Source organism: Geotrypetes seraphini, chromosome 5 (genome assembly GCF_902459505.1).
Source record: "Geotrypetes seraphini chromosome 5, aGeoSer1.1, whole genome shotgun sequence".
Taxonomy (NCBI): domain Eukaryota; kingdom Metazoa; phylum Chordata; class Amphibia; order Gymnophiona; family Dermophiidae; genus Geotrypetes; species Geotrypetes seraphini.
Genome location: NC_047088.1, coordinates 144326262 through 144342458, shown reverse-complemented (window position 1 = coordinate 144342458; position 16197 = coordinate 144326262). Strand labels below are relative to the sequence as shown.

Genomic DNA, 16197 nt, shown 5'->3' with positions numbered 1-16197 from the left:
CTACACCACTCAGGATTTTGTAGACTTCAATCATATCTTTCCTTAGCCGTCTCTTTTTCAAGCTGAAGAGCTCTAACCTTCTTAGTCTTTCCTCATACAAGAGGAGTGCCATCCCCTTTATAATCTTGGTTGCTCTTCTTTGAACTTTTTCTAGTGCCACTATATCTTTTGAGAGATAAGGAGACCAGAACTGAACGCAATACACCATTGAATGATACAGAGGTATTATAACGTTCATAGTCTTTTCTAATAATTCCTAGCATCCTGTTTGCCTTCTTGGCTGCCGCCACACATTGGGCGGAAGGCTTCAGCATATTGTTCAGCATTCTTCCCAATGTGCATCATTTTGCATTTGTCCACATTGAATTTCATCTGCCATTTGGATGCCCAGTCTTCCAGTTTCCTATGGTCTTCCTTCAGTTTTTCACGGTCCGCATAAGTTTTAACAACTTTGAACAATTTAGTGTCATCTGCAAATTTAATCACCTTGTTCATAGTTCCAAATTCTAGATCATTTATAAATAAGTTAAATAGCACCAGTCCCAGCACAGATCCCTGTGGCACACCACTATTTACCGTCCTACACTTAGAAAAATGGCCATTCAACCCTACCCTAACAGCAGATCAGCAACTTTATGTTTGAATTCTTTTAGTACCCTGGGATTTATACCATCCAGTCCAGGTGATTTATCATTCTTAAACTTGTCAATGTGACTTAATACGTCTTCCAGGTTTACTGAGATTTATTTCAATTCCTCTGCCTCATCACCCTTTTAATTCCTCCGCCTCATCACATCATGTCAAAGTGCTGTGCTGAACTTGTCCCGCAATAAAAGGATCACACAGAATAGTATGACGATGAAAGGGCCTCGCTGAACTGGAAGTTCTTAATCAGCAGTGATGGAAGGACTGCACTGAACTGGTGGATCTTAAAGGGCTGCGATAAAGGGTCCCATTCTGCATGTGCATGCCTACCAGTAAAGTATGCACCTTCATGCCAAAGAATGTACTTTACTTCAGTCAGTATTGTATAAGAGGTCATTTACATACATACGTTCAGGAATGACTCTATAAAATTCAATGAGCACAATTTCCATGAGCCAATTACCCAACTAAATGGTCTGTTTGAAAATTATAACCAAAGGGGTGAATCTGGCCTCAAGAAAGGAACAAAGGAGTCCACTGATGAACTTTAACACATTTAATTGGAGAACCTAACACAGACCTTGTTTTAGAAAACAGCCTGCATCAGGGATCAGCTATCATTGGCACACTCTCCCCCCAGATTCTGTATATTGTGCTCAAAATTATGCATGCAAAATTTGAGCACACACCCAATTTGCATGCACAATTTAATTGGTTAATGAGCCAATTAACGCTAATAATTAGGCCCTAACAACCAATTTCTGGTGTTACTTGGCAACAATTTGGATTTACACACATCTGGCTAAGCACAATACTATAAAGATGTGCACTTAAATCCTATAGTACTCAACTGAAAAGGGGGTGTGGCCATGGAAGGTTTTTTTATTGTCAGCTGCTGAGGTAAAAGCTCCGATTATCACAAAATTCCTATGAGCATCAGAGCTTTTACCGCAGCAGTCAGTGAAAAAAAAAAACCCTAATGCAGCTTGATAAAAGGGGTCCTTTATTAGTATTTTCCATAAACAAATAAAACTACATCTTGCGAATACCTTGTAATACAATTTACATTAGCTTTCTTTCCCCTGCCCTCAGGAGATTGCACGAAATACAAGAGAAAATTAATTACTTGATGTGTTTCAAATAAATATTCTTTGATTAGTATAATATCTATCTAAACTCTGCGTCAACCAAAATTGTTTCTTCTGCCTATACAAATAGAAACACTTCATGTGTCTAAAGATATTTGGTGTGTTCCTGTTTTCTATATATATATCTCTGTTTTGCTTTGTGGATTAGGTGGGTTTAGCAGGAATTTATGGAAGTTGTAGAGCTTGTAGCTGATCCTTGAAGCTGGTGAGAGATGAGATGAATTAAAGGTATCAGTCATGGAATTGAGATCATTTTGCCTGCTATTGTACAGTATATTTGGCAGAGCAGCTGCATGTAGATAAGGATTTGAAATGTTAGAAATCCAGGCCAGTCACTAATCCTACATTTTGTCTGTTTCTTTGCAAGAACCTCAGCTCCCACCGGGTTTTAACTGCAATTTTGATCACCCTGATGACTTTTGCGGTTGGTCTCAGGAAACCACAGGAGATGTTGCATGGTCTTTTCATCCAAGAAGTCCCTGGACAGAAAGTTCAGAGCCCCTTCCTGGTAAGTATGCTAAAAAAGCAAAAAATATTGCATTAAAGCTTAATAAACATGGTGAATGCATCCATGTGCTTTCATTGCTGAAAATGTTTAGTTTTCACTTTTTTGTATTTCTTGTCTAACTCAATGTGAAACATACAGTCAAAAAACAGCCATCTCCCTATTTCTCCCAATTACCAGACGCAGCAGTAACAGCTCTGTCGCTCACAGGAATTCTATGAGCGTTGCAGCTGTTACCGCCATGGCCAGCACTATAAACCATGCTACGGTTTTGTAAAAGGGAGAGTTAGTTTGAGAAAATTGTTTGTAGCCCAGGTGTCTACAACTCCAATAGCCTTAGATATTCAAGGGTCTTGATGTTTGAGTCCAGTACTGGGCATAGCAGGGAGATGTCATCAGGATATGACAATACTTATAGGCCTAAGTTAGGAGTTAGGAAGTCTTCTAATGATCTTAGTTAAACGTTGAATAATAAAGGAGAGAGGTGTGAGCCCTATGGAACTCCGTATTCTGGTTGCCAAAGATCAGAAAATTTACCTTTCTTCTGTACTCTGTATGATCATTTGCACTGAAATTCAGTCAACCAGCCTGAAAATCATGACATGGTGATCTATAGTGGCAAAAGCAGCATAAATGTCAAATTATAATAATAATAATAATAATAACAGCTTATATACCGCAATACCGTGAAGTTCTATGCGGTTTACAAAGATTAAGCAAAAGTACAAATTGATTGACTTTAAGAGGGGAGGAAGAAAGAGGGTTAATAGGACAGGAAATCCATTTTTGAGGAGAGAGTGATCAATAGAACAAGTTAATCGCTATAGAGGGGAGAGAGAAGAGAGGATCAGTTGTCTAGATACTTTAGGAACAGGTGTGTTTTCAGACGTTTCCTAAATTCCTCATAAGTAGTGGGCGAAAGCAATTGTTCTAGGTCTTTACCCCATGATGCTGCTTGGTGTGAGAGAAGATGTTCATGGTGTTTTTTCAGTTTACAACCTCTCACTGGGGGGGAAACGAAGTTGGAATGTGAGCTTCTCATGTGTCTGTTGGCTGAGAAGACGAAAAGGTCAGTTATATATTTAGGGGCAAGTCCGTGTAGTGCTTTGAAGCAGAAGCAGGCAAATTTAAACTTTACGCGCGCCTCCATTGGCAGCCAATGCAGCTGCCGGTGGTAGGGTGTCACGTGGTCAAACTTCCTCAGCCCAAAGATCAATTTGACTGCTGCATTTTGCATCAATTGTAAACGCTGCACGTTCTTTTGGGAAATTGCTAAATAGACGATGTTACAGTAGTCAAGTAGACTCAGTACGAGGGATTATAAAAGAACTATATGCTGTCTTTTGCTAAGGGAGGTTCTGATCTCTGCAACCAAAGTTAACAATAGTGTTTCCATACTTTGGAGAGCATGAAAGCCATGCTGGCTAGGATTCAGGACATCATAATTTATTGCATACTTAGATAGTTCATAAACATCAAGCTCCAATAGCTTAGCAAACCAAGGAATACCAGCTACAATTGTCAACTTTTGTAAGATCTAGAACTGCAGAGTATGAGCAATCTCTGAAATATCCTTAGGATAGTGCCCTGCATTTAGTGCCAAATTTATGGAAGAAGCTAACCAAGAAATGCCTTTGGCTGAGATAGACTTTGACATATGTCCAGGATGCATGATTTTTTTGAGTGTTTCTATAGTGAATTTCTTACAGAGGTGAGTGAAGACTGGTTTAATTTGTCCCAAAGTCATATTATTTGTAGTCAGCTCCTGTTAAGAGCCACATTTCAAGAAGTTATCTGACTTTAAATCAAATGTTTCTCTAATTTTGCTAACTTTGGATTGAAAAAAGTCAGCTAACTCCGTAGAAGTTGGTAGCAAATATTCATTAATTGTAGTAAGTTGACCCACTTTAGTCAATTTATGAAAAATTGAAAACAAGGTTTTAGATGAATTATCTAACTCGTTAATCAAGCGTGCATAGTACTTCTTTTTTGGCTCTTCAATAGCTTTTTGAAGATTTTAAATTGAGCACAACACTCATTATAGGAATCTTAAGTTTTAAAGTGTCTCCATAGACTTTTAATTTTTCTACAGAATCTTTTGAGCATTATTAAAGATTCAGAGTTCCAAGATTGTTTATTGGACTTTTTTAGGTACAACTTTATTTATGGTCACGTTACCAGCATATACAGTGCTCCTGGCTAGGGTTTCTAATAATCCTCTGCGTAATCACACACATTCTACATGTTCTAGAGACTCTTGGAAGGTACAATGAAACACTTTTATTTATTTATTTACAGGACCTGAGTCTGTTTCTTCACAGACCAGAGCAGAAAATCCTTCTCAGTTCAGCTCAGCAGTCTGGTTCAATAACATGATTCTTCACATAACCTGGGCTTGTTCCCTCATAAGTTCAGGGAAACCAAAACTCCATACTTTTAACATTTATCTTTCAGTCCCGTTCTCTAGGCAGTATCATTTCACCTTCAATTCAGCAATCCTCAGTTTTTAGTCAATTAATCAGTTTTTAGCAATGTCAAAATCTGAATGGTTTACCTCAGTCACACCAGACATTAGCTGCTCCTTTCTCAGCAGTGTAAAGCTCTTCAGCCCACAATAAATAGGCAAGTATCATCAGTGCATTAATATGACAAATGTGATATCTCTCGGGCCGGTCAAAACTTACCAGGTTCTTTCACTATTAGCTGGTTTGTTTTGTCCGGCTTGTTTATTGTTTAATTGTAGTGTTTTTCGCTCACCTCGGTATTACAAAATGTTCAGGCCTTAGACACATCCGGTTTACAATTCAGATTGGTTCAAAGTTTTGTTGCACAAATTTTCAAACCTGGGTAAGAAACAAGTCCCCTTTTTAAAACTCTTTATAACTTTTCAAAAAACTTTTAAAAGTAGTTTTTTTAGATTGTCTTTTCATATTGTCTGTTATTACATTTTGTAAGGTAATGTTCCGTGGGCCATTTTTCCACATTGTTATATGGCCACATTATTTTTGCACAGTAGAGGTCCTCCACAGTTTTGTCCATAAGTTCCAATAGCTTTTCATTTTATAAAACTTGTTTTCAAGTTTCTATGTTTTTATCATTTTATTATGACCCTGTCTCTCTGGTATCTACTCTTTTTGGCTATGGTCTTAGTTCATTTTCATTTTAAGTATTCATTCTTCATTTTAGTTTATCTGGAATTTTCTATTTTTAACACCACTGATATATGTGGTTTGTCATATTTTATTTTAATTCATTCCTAAAATGTAATATAGGTTTTCTATTATATGCTTTCCCTCACCAGGAGATATTTGATTTGTATTCACATCCACCCTATCATTCACTTGTTTGCTTACTGACCTGGTACGTACAATCTAAAATTGCTTTTTCTCCCCTCTAAATACAATATCATATTATCTGGCACGTTACCATCCCTGCTCACACCTCATCACCCATCATCAATTGGTAGCACTACCTACACTCTTAGTTTCACACAATTTTTCGAATGCACCAGATACATCATTTTTCACACAAAAAACACTGTTCATATTTTTCTGTCCCACTTAGCTATATGCTCCACTATGTTCAAGTCACCTAAATTAAACAGCTCACTCCACTACCATGTCTAAGCTTCTGCAGCCTTATCATTCACCAGGGTAGAACCCAAAAATTCATTCAGTTTTTCATAGAAACACTTACACTGTATTTTACATCCCCAGAACCCCCGAGGATGATTCGTAAGTGCCAAAACATCGGGTCCGTTGCTACCAATTGGGTCAGCCTCCCTTCATAGTGGATGCATCTGATTTGATTCGATTTTAATCTACAATAAAGAACAATTCAAGAACATTATATTCCACAGTTTCTGTCCTTCTCTGGTATTCTACCCGAAGTTGTGCCATTGATACAACCCAAGCCTAAGTACTTAGAAAGCACCAAGACTGTGATTGTCTTTCTTTCTGTAATTCTCTCCATGAAAGAAAGCTCTTTGCAGTGCTGATAACAAACATAAGAACATAAGAATAGTCATACTGGGTCAAACCAATGGTCCATCTAGCCCAGTATCCTATTTCCACAGTGGCCAATCCAGGTCACAAGTACCTGGCAGAAATCCAAATAGTAGTAATAGGGCTAGCAGTGGCTTCCCCCATGTCTTTCTCAATAGCAGACTATGGACTTTTCCTCCTTTTTTAAGTCTGGCTATGTTAACCGCTGTTATCACATCCTCTGGCAACGAGTTTCAGAGCTTAACTGTTCTTTTAGTTTTAAAAGTATTTCCATGTAACTTCACTGAGTGCCCTCTAGTCTCTGTAATTTTTTTGATAGAATACAAAATCGATTCACTTACACCCATTCTATACCACTCAGAATGTTAAATACAGGATTTTGGAGTGGTGTCCATGATGTTGTCCAGGCTCACCCTTACATTTCCATATAGTCTCTGGGTTGTCTCTATTGTGATGTAATTAGGTTCAGAGTCCACTACTAGATGTATTCAGAAAAACTCAACCAGAAGGAAGGATGTGGCTAAACTATGATGTCTACTGTCGGTTCATGGGAATGTAGAATTTCTGCCAGGTCTGGATAATCCACGAGTGGTTCAATGGAAAGACCTTGGTCTGCAATTGCTTAAACATTTTTTATCACTAGACGAAAATGGAAAACCTTCTTTCTAGTTTAATCATTTTTTATTAAGTTTCAAAAAAACTTTTACAGTGCAATTTATAGGTTAATAACAGACAATAAAGCGTAAAAGCACATACAACTTACAAATATTTATGCACATTCAATTTATCCCACCCTCCCTTCCAATAAATAATCATTATAAATAACAGCCATTTTTACCCATCTTCCCACCCACCCCGGATGTGCATTGAAATAACCAAATTAAAACTATCCTGATGTAATATAAAATGCCAATGGGCCTCAAACCAATTTAAATATATTACTCTGCCCCAATATATCTGCATTTATCTTCTCATTCCTATATGTGGAGGATAAATTTGCCCACCATAAAGAGAAGTTAGGACGATCAAAATTTTTCCAATTTTTGTTATCATCTGCTTTGCTACTCCAGTCATAATTATGAGGAGACGACCTTCATAGCGATCTATGGGGGGTTTAATATGTAACAACGTACCACATATGACTATCTCATATGTTAACAGAAATGATGACTCAAGTATTGCATTAATCTTCCCCCATATTGATTTCCAGAAGTTGAGTATCAAAGGACAATAGAACAACAGATGGTCCAGTGTCCCTATGTCGAAATGATAGTGCCAGCATCTATTAGATTTGGAACTATCTAACTTATTTAACCTAACAGAAGTCCAAAAAGATCTATGTAACAGGAAAAACCAAGTTTGTCTCAGATGCTGACGCTGTACATTTCATCCTCCAAGCCCAAATCCGTGGCCATCGAGTCACAGAAATATACTGCTATACCTTCTTTCACTCTTGAGTCCCAGCACTGATCTGGCAGATATTTGCTTATCATTACATTGCATTATAGTCATTGTTTATATACTGCAGATGCCTTTGCAAAGCTCATTGCGGTTTACAAATATTAAAAACAGAGACATATTCCAGCATTTCAATCAAAAAAATAAAAAGCCTAAATTAAAATGTCATTCTAAAACTTTTATAATTAGTCAATACGAACTGGGAAAGATTTAGCAGCTTGGTATGCAAAAGTTGCAGAATATAGTTTAGTATTTTTTTTTCCTTTCAACTCTGGAAACTGAAATGGAGATTTTGTTCTTAAATAGTACTTTCCAACCACAGGAAAACATATTAAAGAGATCATATAAGTTAGTGCATTTCCATAATAAATTTTGAATAACAGACAATAAAACTTAAAACCACATTCTGGCTGCCACAGGAAGCCAGTACAACTTTAACAAATAGAGTGAGATGCTATCGCCCTTTTTTAGACTGAAAATCAATCGAATTGCTGTGTTTTATAAAGTTTGCAGTCTATAATAACAATTTTGAACAGTCTAAGTAGATAATGTTTCGATAATCTATCAAAGACAAGAATAGCGATTGCACTCATAATCGAAAATGATCTTTCAGCAGCATTCGACTTAGTTGACCATTCCATACTACTCCAGATACTAGATGCCATAGGAATATCAGGTAATGTTCTCAACTGGTTCCAAGGATTCCTCAAAACAAGATCATACAGAGTCAAGTCAAATGATCTTCTATCCGACTCATGGTCAAACCCCTGCGGAGTTCCACAAGGATCCCCTCTATCGCCCATACTTTTCAACCTCTTCATAGCATAACCTAGGCACGGCCCTAGACGCCCTAAACATTACATCCTTCAGCTACGCGGATGATATAACCATCCTCCTCCCCTTCGACATCCAAGACCCCACCTCCAACGGACGCCTGAAAACAACATTGGAAACTGTAGAAAAATGGATGACAAACCACAAGTTAAAACTGAATGCGGAGAAAACCAAATTCCTACTACTAGAGAAGGAACAAAAACCATCCCTAACAGAACTAGATGTAAACACAATCAAATATCCAATACAGAATACTCTCAAAATTCTGGGAACACACCTAGACAGAGGCTGCACAATGCAAACACAAATACACAAAACCATAAAAAAAGCATTCTTCACCATGCGAAACCTAAGAAAAATAAGAAAATTATTTTCCAAAGAACACTTCAAGATCATTGTACAATCCCTCATACTCAGCTCCTTAGATTACTGCAACAGCCGCTACCTACCTTGCACAAATACTATGATAAAACAACTACAGACCGTTCAGAACACAGCTATCAGACTCATCTACTCGCTCAGCAAATTCGACCACGTCACACCCGCCTATGTAGACTCTCACTGGCTTCCGATAAAAGCAAGAACTCAATTCAAACTCTACTGCTTACTTTTCAAAGTAACCCATGGTATGGCCCCCAATTACCTGAACAACCGTCTTTGCCACTACCGATTACCCAGATCAAGAAGAACTCAGAATCTTTTCACCTTCCCCCCTCATAATGGTACCCGACGTAAGAAACTTTACGACAGCCTTCTAGCAACTCAGGCAGCGAAAATTGACCCCACCATCACCAAACTGATGATCAAAACAACAGACATCAAAGTGTTTCGGAAAGAAATCAAAACATTTCTTTTCATAAAACACGTCCTTACTTAATATTCCCCTCCCCAATCGCACATGCACTCTCCCCAGCAAATAACACACTAGTCATCCCCTTGAACCTCATTTACGAAAAATATCCAAACTCCTAAATAAGCATCTCCCTTAGGTATCCATTTAACCTTCTCCTAAATAAGCATCTCCCTTAGGTATCCACTTAACTGATTCCTTCAAAGTTAGGTATCTTTCTTCAGTTGCCTATATTGTTTTCCCCACTGAACCTTGTAACTACTTGAACCCTGTCAAGTTATTCTATCAATAAATCCAGATATCTTATACTTGTATTTCTATACCACTACATGTAATTTACTTAAATCGTTGTAATGTAATTCTCTCGGTAATGTTCTGATCTCTTTTAACTGTAATCCGCTTAGAACCGCAAGGCACAGGCGGAATAGAAATCACAAATGTAATGTAATGTTCTCCAAAAAATGTTCTCATTCTCTATTTCCAAAATGAATCAAACTTTTCAATCACTAAGGTCCCCTTTTATGAAGCCATGTTAGGCCTTTTTATTGTCAGCCATGGCGGTATTAACTACTCCCACCTGTACCTTTATCTGTTTAGGGGCATTGTTATCAATGGGACTCCTTTTTAAAAAAAAACATATTTATTAAAAGTAGGCATAACAGTACAAATAACAGCAAACAAAAGAAAAAAGGAGCATTGCCAGGTACAACAAGTCTGTTGAACAATAAAGTTTTAAAATTTACCCCCTACCCCCACCCCTTCCCATCCTTGGCAATACAATACCAGCAGGAGATCGCCATGTAGTCAGTAGATAGATACCAAACAGTGCAGTCACAAATGCAACAACAATCAATGGGACTCTTTTACTAAGCTGCCCCTCACTCTCTCTTCACTTATCTCCTCCTATAATCCCCCCCCCACGCATCTCACGTGAGCTTCACTCAGTTGGTAAGTCCCTTCTATCTGTGCCCTTCTCGTCAATTGCCAACTCCAGACTCCATCCTTTCTGCCTTGCTGTGCCGTATGTTTGGAACAAACTGTCCGAATTCCTACGGCGGGCTCCATCTCTGGCAGTGCGCGAGGCCCAGTTAAAAGCCCATCTCCTAACTCCTCTCACTTTGGGATCTGCATCTCCAACCCTATATGTCATGTCTGTCTGTCCAAGTTAGATTGTAAGCTCGTACAAGCAGGGACCATCTATAAATGTCAAAATGTACAGCGCTGCATACGCCTTTCAGCGCTATATAAGTGATAAGTAGTAGTAGTAGCTTTTACTGTCACGGGTGGTGATAAAAAAGTCTAACAAGGCTTCATAAAAGGTGGGTAAATTAATATGAGGTTCCAGAGATAAATTTCTGTCTATATAGACACCAAAATCCAAATAACTGATGAAACAATAAAATCAGTATTATCTATAGACAATGATTTATATTGATATATTAGATGAATCCACTATTATAAATTTTGTTCAATTGAAATTCTTGCATCCATTGTTCTATTAAACTCATACAGTTGGCAATATCACTCATTATTTCTTCTACAATAATAAGAGTAGGAACCAAAACCATGATGTCATCATCTGCATATATAAATGTTCAGAAATTAGCTTTTTCCAACGTAAAACCTAGTAAATGTACAAATATATTGAAAAGTGCAGGTGGCAACAGAGAACCTTGAGGAACTCCGCAAGCCATATTCCAACTATCTATTAGAAAACCCTGCTAAAGAGCAATATATGTACGACCTAGTGATCTACTCATAGATTCAGAAATCAAAGGTGTGCAAAACTTTGTTATGATTAGAATAAACTAATGTACCACATAATCCTGAATAAGAACAAGGCTCTGTGTCAAAGTGGGAGGAAAGAGCCTCAGAGCCCAACCACTACCCTCCAGAGATCGGGCAGAGCATATATGGGATCAAGAACACGTGATCGGCATAAAAACCTCCCATTTACTATGACACGAACTCAATTTAAAGAGCCCTGTGCAATGCAAGAGATGTGGTTAAAAAGACTTCAATCGTGTACAGAATTTATTCAAATACTGCAAAAAATCAACTACTTATCTGATAACATGGAGCTATATGGCACTAACGTCAATTGGTGTTTTGCCGCGATGGCTACATCAGGGTGCTTAAGTCTCTAACTACATCAATGCCTGTAAACATAGGGCTCCTTTTACAAAGGTGTGCTAGCATTTTTAGCGCACGCACTGGATTAGCGTGCGCTATGGCACGCACTACCCAAAAAACTACCGCCTGCTCAAGAGGAGGCGGTAGAGGCTAGCTAGCGTGCATGGCAATTTAGGGCACGCTATTCCACGCGTTAAGGCCCTAATGCACCTTTGTAAAAGGAGCCCATAGTGATTTCTCTTCTATGTACTTATATAAATGCAACATTCCAAAAACTTATGTAGTAACAGGCACCTCTTCTGTACAAAAATGGCTGCGGCATATTGAGCTCCTAAGTAAGCCCCGGGTGTGTGACATAAAAACTGACAGAGAACTTATCACGCTTCTATTCTGCATGGCTTATCAATGCTGAAACTCGAACTTCATTTGTTGGAACTGATCAAAGCTGTCAACAGAAGAGCTAACAGTTGTGCCCCTCTAGATTAATTTCAGAAAAAAAGTTCCATTCCATTTTTGAATTAAGACCTGTCGGTTCTTCACTGTTCAGTGTATAAATCCAAAAAGTTTCCCGATGCAGTAAAAACTGTTTCCTATCATGTGTGGTGGTTGGTATATAATCAATAGCAAAGCATCGCAGTTCTTCGAATTTACTTCTGTATTCTAAACAGTGGGCCACAATCTGGGCTTGCAAGTTATTGGTATGTAGACAGCTTTTATGCTCAGTGAGTCTCGTCTTTAAAGGACGAGTCGTTTGCCCAACGTAAATCTTTGGACAAGTGCACACAATAGTATAAATAACAAATTAAGTGCATTAATATGTTATTATATAGCAAATCAACGCACTTGATAGGTCAAACTGCATAACTAATACTCTTACCTTCTGCAACATATGATTTTATTTTATCAAACATAGTCCAAACAACTGTCTCACTGCTATGACTTACACTAAATCTTGACCGAGAGGAGTAAAGAATATCAAATCTATCCAGATATGAGATAAGTTGTTTATTCACCAATCCCTCTATGATCTTTATCAAAAATGGAATAAACGCTACTGGTCTATAATTAAAAACTTGATCGTATGACGGGGTGCTGAAAAGTTCTTGATCCAACCAACTTCCTATATCTGATGTTATTTTGCCACTGTAACTGAAAAGAGTGTTATTTTAGCTTTGCAAAGTGCCAATTTGCAGACTCTAACAAAATAAACTAAACTCTTTTCAGCTTCAGTGGCAAAATAACATCAGATTTAGGAAGTTGGTTGGGTCAAGAACTTTTCAGCACCGCCTTGTACATTCCCTTCGAATCCTTTAATATTGACATTAAAATAATCTCTTTCAAATCATTAGAAAAGGATCCAGTTTATAATCTCTCTTTAATTCATTTAAAAATTAAAGTTTTAAATATAATAGAAGCTTCTCATAGAAGATATATTGGATAATAATCCTGCTGTTCATGAAACCTTAACATATCTATTATATACCTTTAGAAACTCATTCCATCCTACTTTATTAAACTTCAACCAGATTTGATTCACCAGGAATATAACCTTCACCCCTCATTCTAAAAGAGCTAAAATCATCTGGGCTCTTTAAATATTGAGTTTTAATTAACTGTATTTTGTTTGAAAATAAGTGGCAAATTAATTAGCTGACGGAGCTTTCTCTGTTGACTTATTAACAACATTAGCTGTATTCACAAGTGAATTAACAATATTAAACAATCTACTTGTATTTGAAACATCTAAACATATTAAGTTAGAATAATAAATCCTTCTTGTTTCAATTAATTTATATTTATAATGATTTATAAATTTATAATCAAACATTGCTTTTCTTCATTTAGGGCTCCTTTTACTAAGGTGCGCTAGCATTTTTAGCACACGCACAAAATTACCGCAAGCTACACTGTGTAGTACGCTTCTAGAATAACGCCAGCTCAATGCTGGTGTTAAGGTCTAGCATGCATGGCAATTTAGCGCGCTCTATTCCACGCATTAAGACCCTAATGCACCTTGGTAAAAGGAGCCCTTAGCTCTACGTCAGTGTATCACAAACTATGTGCCATCCAAGATTCCAGGTGTGTCGCGAGAAGGAGGAGAGCAAACCGGCACTGGCATTAGTTCCAGCTGCGTAGCGTGGGTTCAGCGTGCACTAAAATTCTGCGTGCGCTAAAAATGCCACTGCAGCCTAGCAAAAGGAGCCCTTTGTTTAAACAACAACAAACTAATGGCTGCCTTTAACCAGCAATTGAAAAAACAAACAAATGTATCCTTTCTGTCTTTCTCTCATTAATGCATTTATCCATTTATTTTCCATTAACTGAAGGATTATAACAGCACGAGAGAAAAGAAAAGAGAGAGGGAAAGAAAAAAAATAAAAAAATAAACTTCTCCCCAAACAGACAGTTGGTGACACATACACTAAACAATGCTTTAAACCCTCAATCTGTGCTATTTCAAATAATTAATTTGGAGAAAGTCACCCTCAGATGATAGTTATCTTCGAAGTTGTAATTATGCAAATCGATTGAGGTAGAGACTTCAATTGCTGACAGCTGTAGAAGAACCATTATGTGATCTTTTTGAAAACAACTAAATGCTTCACAGTGCCTCCAGCATTATCAAAAAGTGCAGATAGATCAGTTCCTGATACTGAGGGTAGAATATTGTGAGCAGATCCATAACTTCCCATCTCCTTTAAATTAATACTATGTATGTCACAAAAGATTCCCGCATACTCATCCAGTTAACCATCGGGTTGGAGGCAGGCCTGGCAGCAAGTGCAGGAAGAGCACTCATTCAGACCTCGTAATCCTTGTCCCAAACACACCATAGGCTCCAGGCAGCAGCTCAATTTCAAGTTCAAGTTCAATTTTATTTGATAAATCACCTATAAACAGAGTTTTCTAAGCGATGTACAGTTTAAAACGTCTAATGGGTGAACTAACAGTCCTAAAACAAATTTTAACACATTTTAAAAACAATAATATATATAACAAACATTATTAAAACTTTAAGAGGTTCATGACTAACTAGATACACTAGGAAAGAAAGGGCAAAGTTACAATTTTCTTAGTCTAAGAAGGAAGAGACAAAAAGGGTAAAAAACACTTAAGGACGGGGCAAGAAAGCAACAGATAATTAGATCATTAATTAATAAAAGCATCATTAAATAAAAAGGATTAAATTATCACAGGTCTCTCTCCTCTACCACCAGCACCAATGATAATTCTATGTGCTTTGTCTCATATGGCTTGGGCCTATTTACCATGCACAACTCCTCCTGCTCACTCTTCAGCGCGTCTTCCCAAACATTCAAATGCCCTCTGAAATGATGAATAAAGTACAATTTTACCTCTCACGTTATGGTTCTTCATTGTCCCCAGTCCACTGTAATTGTAAATATCAAGGGAACTGCAGCAATAACAGACACCAAACAAAATCACATCTCAGATATGAGCCTATTAAAGTAGGTTCTCGAATCAGAGCACTGGAAAAGGAGTCCTGCCCTTATGAAAGGCTCTCTCCCATTGGTAGTCTCTCCAATGTTCAGAAAAAATATAAAATGACTTCAAAAATAAAGAAATAAAACATGACAGAAGTAAAATCAATAAAAATTATGAAAGCATACCAATATCTCATTAAAGCACCATCTTTGAAAATAGCGAGGAAGTAAAAACAAAACTTAAAAGCATAAATGGAATGAGAGGCTAACTGCCCTGCCAACTGTTACTCAGCATTAAACATCCATACAATGTTTTTGTTGATTTATAAATTCCACAAGTTTTGCAGGATCTCGATAATTGATGGTTTCATTATTAAAAGTATCATATGATACTGTGCTGTTTGTTATGGCAATGAGAGCAAAAAGTCAGATATCTACAAATAATAACAAATTATTACTTATAATGACTGGGGTTGCCATTCAACAAATTACATATAATTGGAAAAATTGGAATATATTAAATTATAATTTTTGGTGGAACTCCTTATGTCATATTTATAAAATGGAGAGACTTATTGCAATACAACAGGGTTGTTTCAGGAAATTTCAAGATATTTGGGAGCCATTAACAAAGTATTGTAGTGATTAGAAAAATCTTGTTTCCCTTAAATTTACAAGTTCAATTATGGGGTGGGAGGGAGGGTATTTTTATTGTTACATGTTGTATAAGTATTGATTATATGATAGATAAGGGTGGGGAGGTGGGAGATAAGAGAATATTATATGTATCATTGTTGATTATTAAGTGATATATTTATGGTTATTTGTATGGATATGTTATCACGCTTATTATAAGTTTAAAAATGAATAAAGATTTAAAATAAAAAAAAGTAACCCGCATAACAGCAGGGTAAAATAAACCATATTTTGCTCCCAGATCTCGGAGCTGCACTCTCAGATTCCAAAACTGTTTCCTGACAGAGGCAGTCTGCCTGGTAAAATCCGGAAGAAAATGTAGTTGCTTATCCTGCCATTTCACTGCTTTTATTTTTTTGGCAGCCTCAAACATCTTCATGACATGTTAGAAACGTAATACTTTAATCAGTATATGTCTAGGTCCCCTCTGATTCTTCTGAATATGAGAAGGCACCCTATGTGCTCTCTTAATTTCAAA

The 16197-nt window shown here is 37.2% G+C and overlaps 1 protein-coding gene and 1 long non-coding RNA gene across 4 annotated transcripts in view; one reads left to right on the top strand and one right to left on the bottom strand.

The window, feature by feature from the left end:
* Positions 1–16197, top strand: part of NRP2 (neuropilin 2) — a 354082-nt gene that overhangs the window by 196043 nt on the left and 141842 nt on the right. For both annotated transcript variants that reach the window (XM_033944681.1, XM_033944684.1), the window contains exon 12: positions 2161–2301. In XM_033944681.1, coding sequence (XP_033800572.1) covers positions 2161–2301 — 141 coding nt within the window. The remainder of the gene's footprint in view (positions 1–2160; positions 2302–16197) is intronic.
* The window catches only part of LOC117360626, a 30984-nt gene continuing 16961 nt past the window's right edge, over positions 2175–16197 (bottom strand). For both annotated transcript variants that reach the window (XR_004539468.1, XR_004539469.1), the window contains exons 2-4: positions 5995–6118; positions 5056–5141; positions 2175–2310 (exon numbers count right to left, since the gene is read on the bottom strand). This is a non-coding gene — a long non-coding RNA (uncharacterized LOC117360626). The remainder of the gene's footprint in view (positions 2311–5055; positions 5142–5994; positions 6119–16197) is intronic.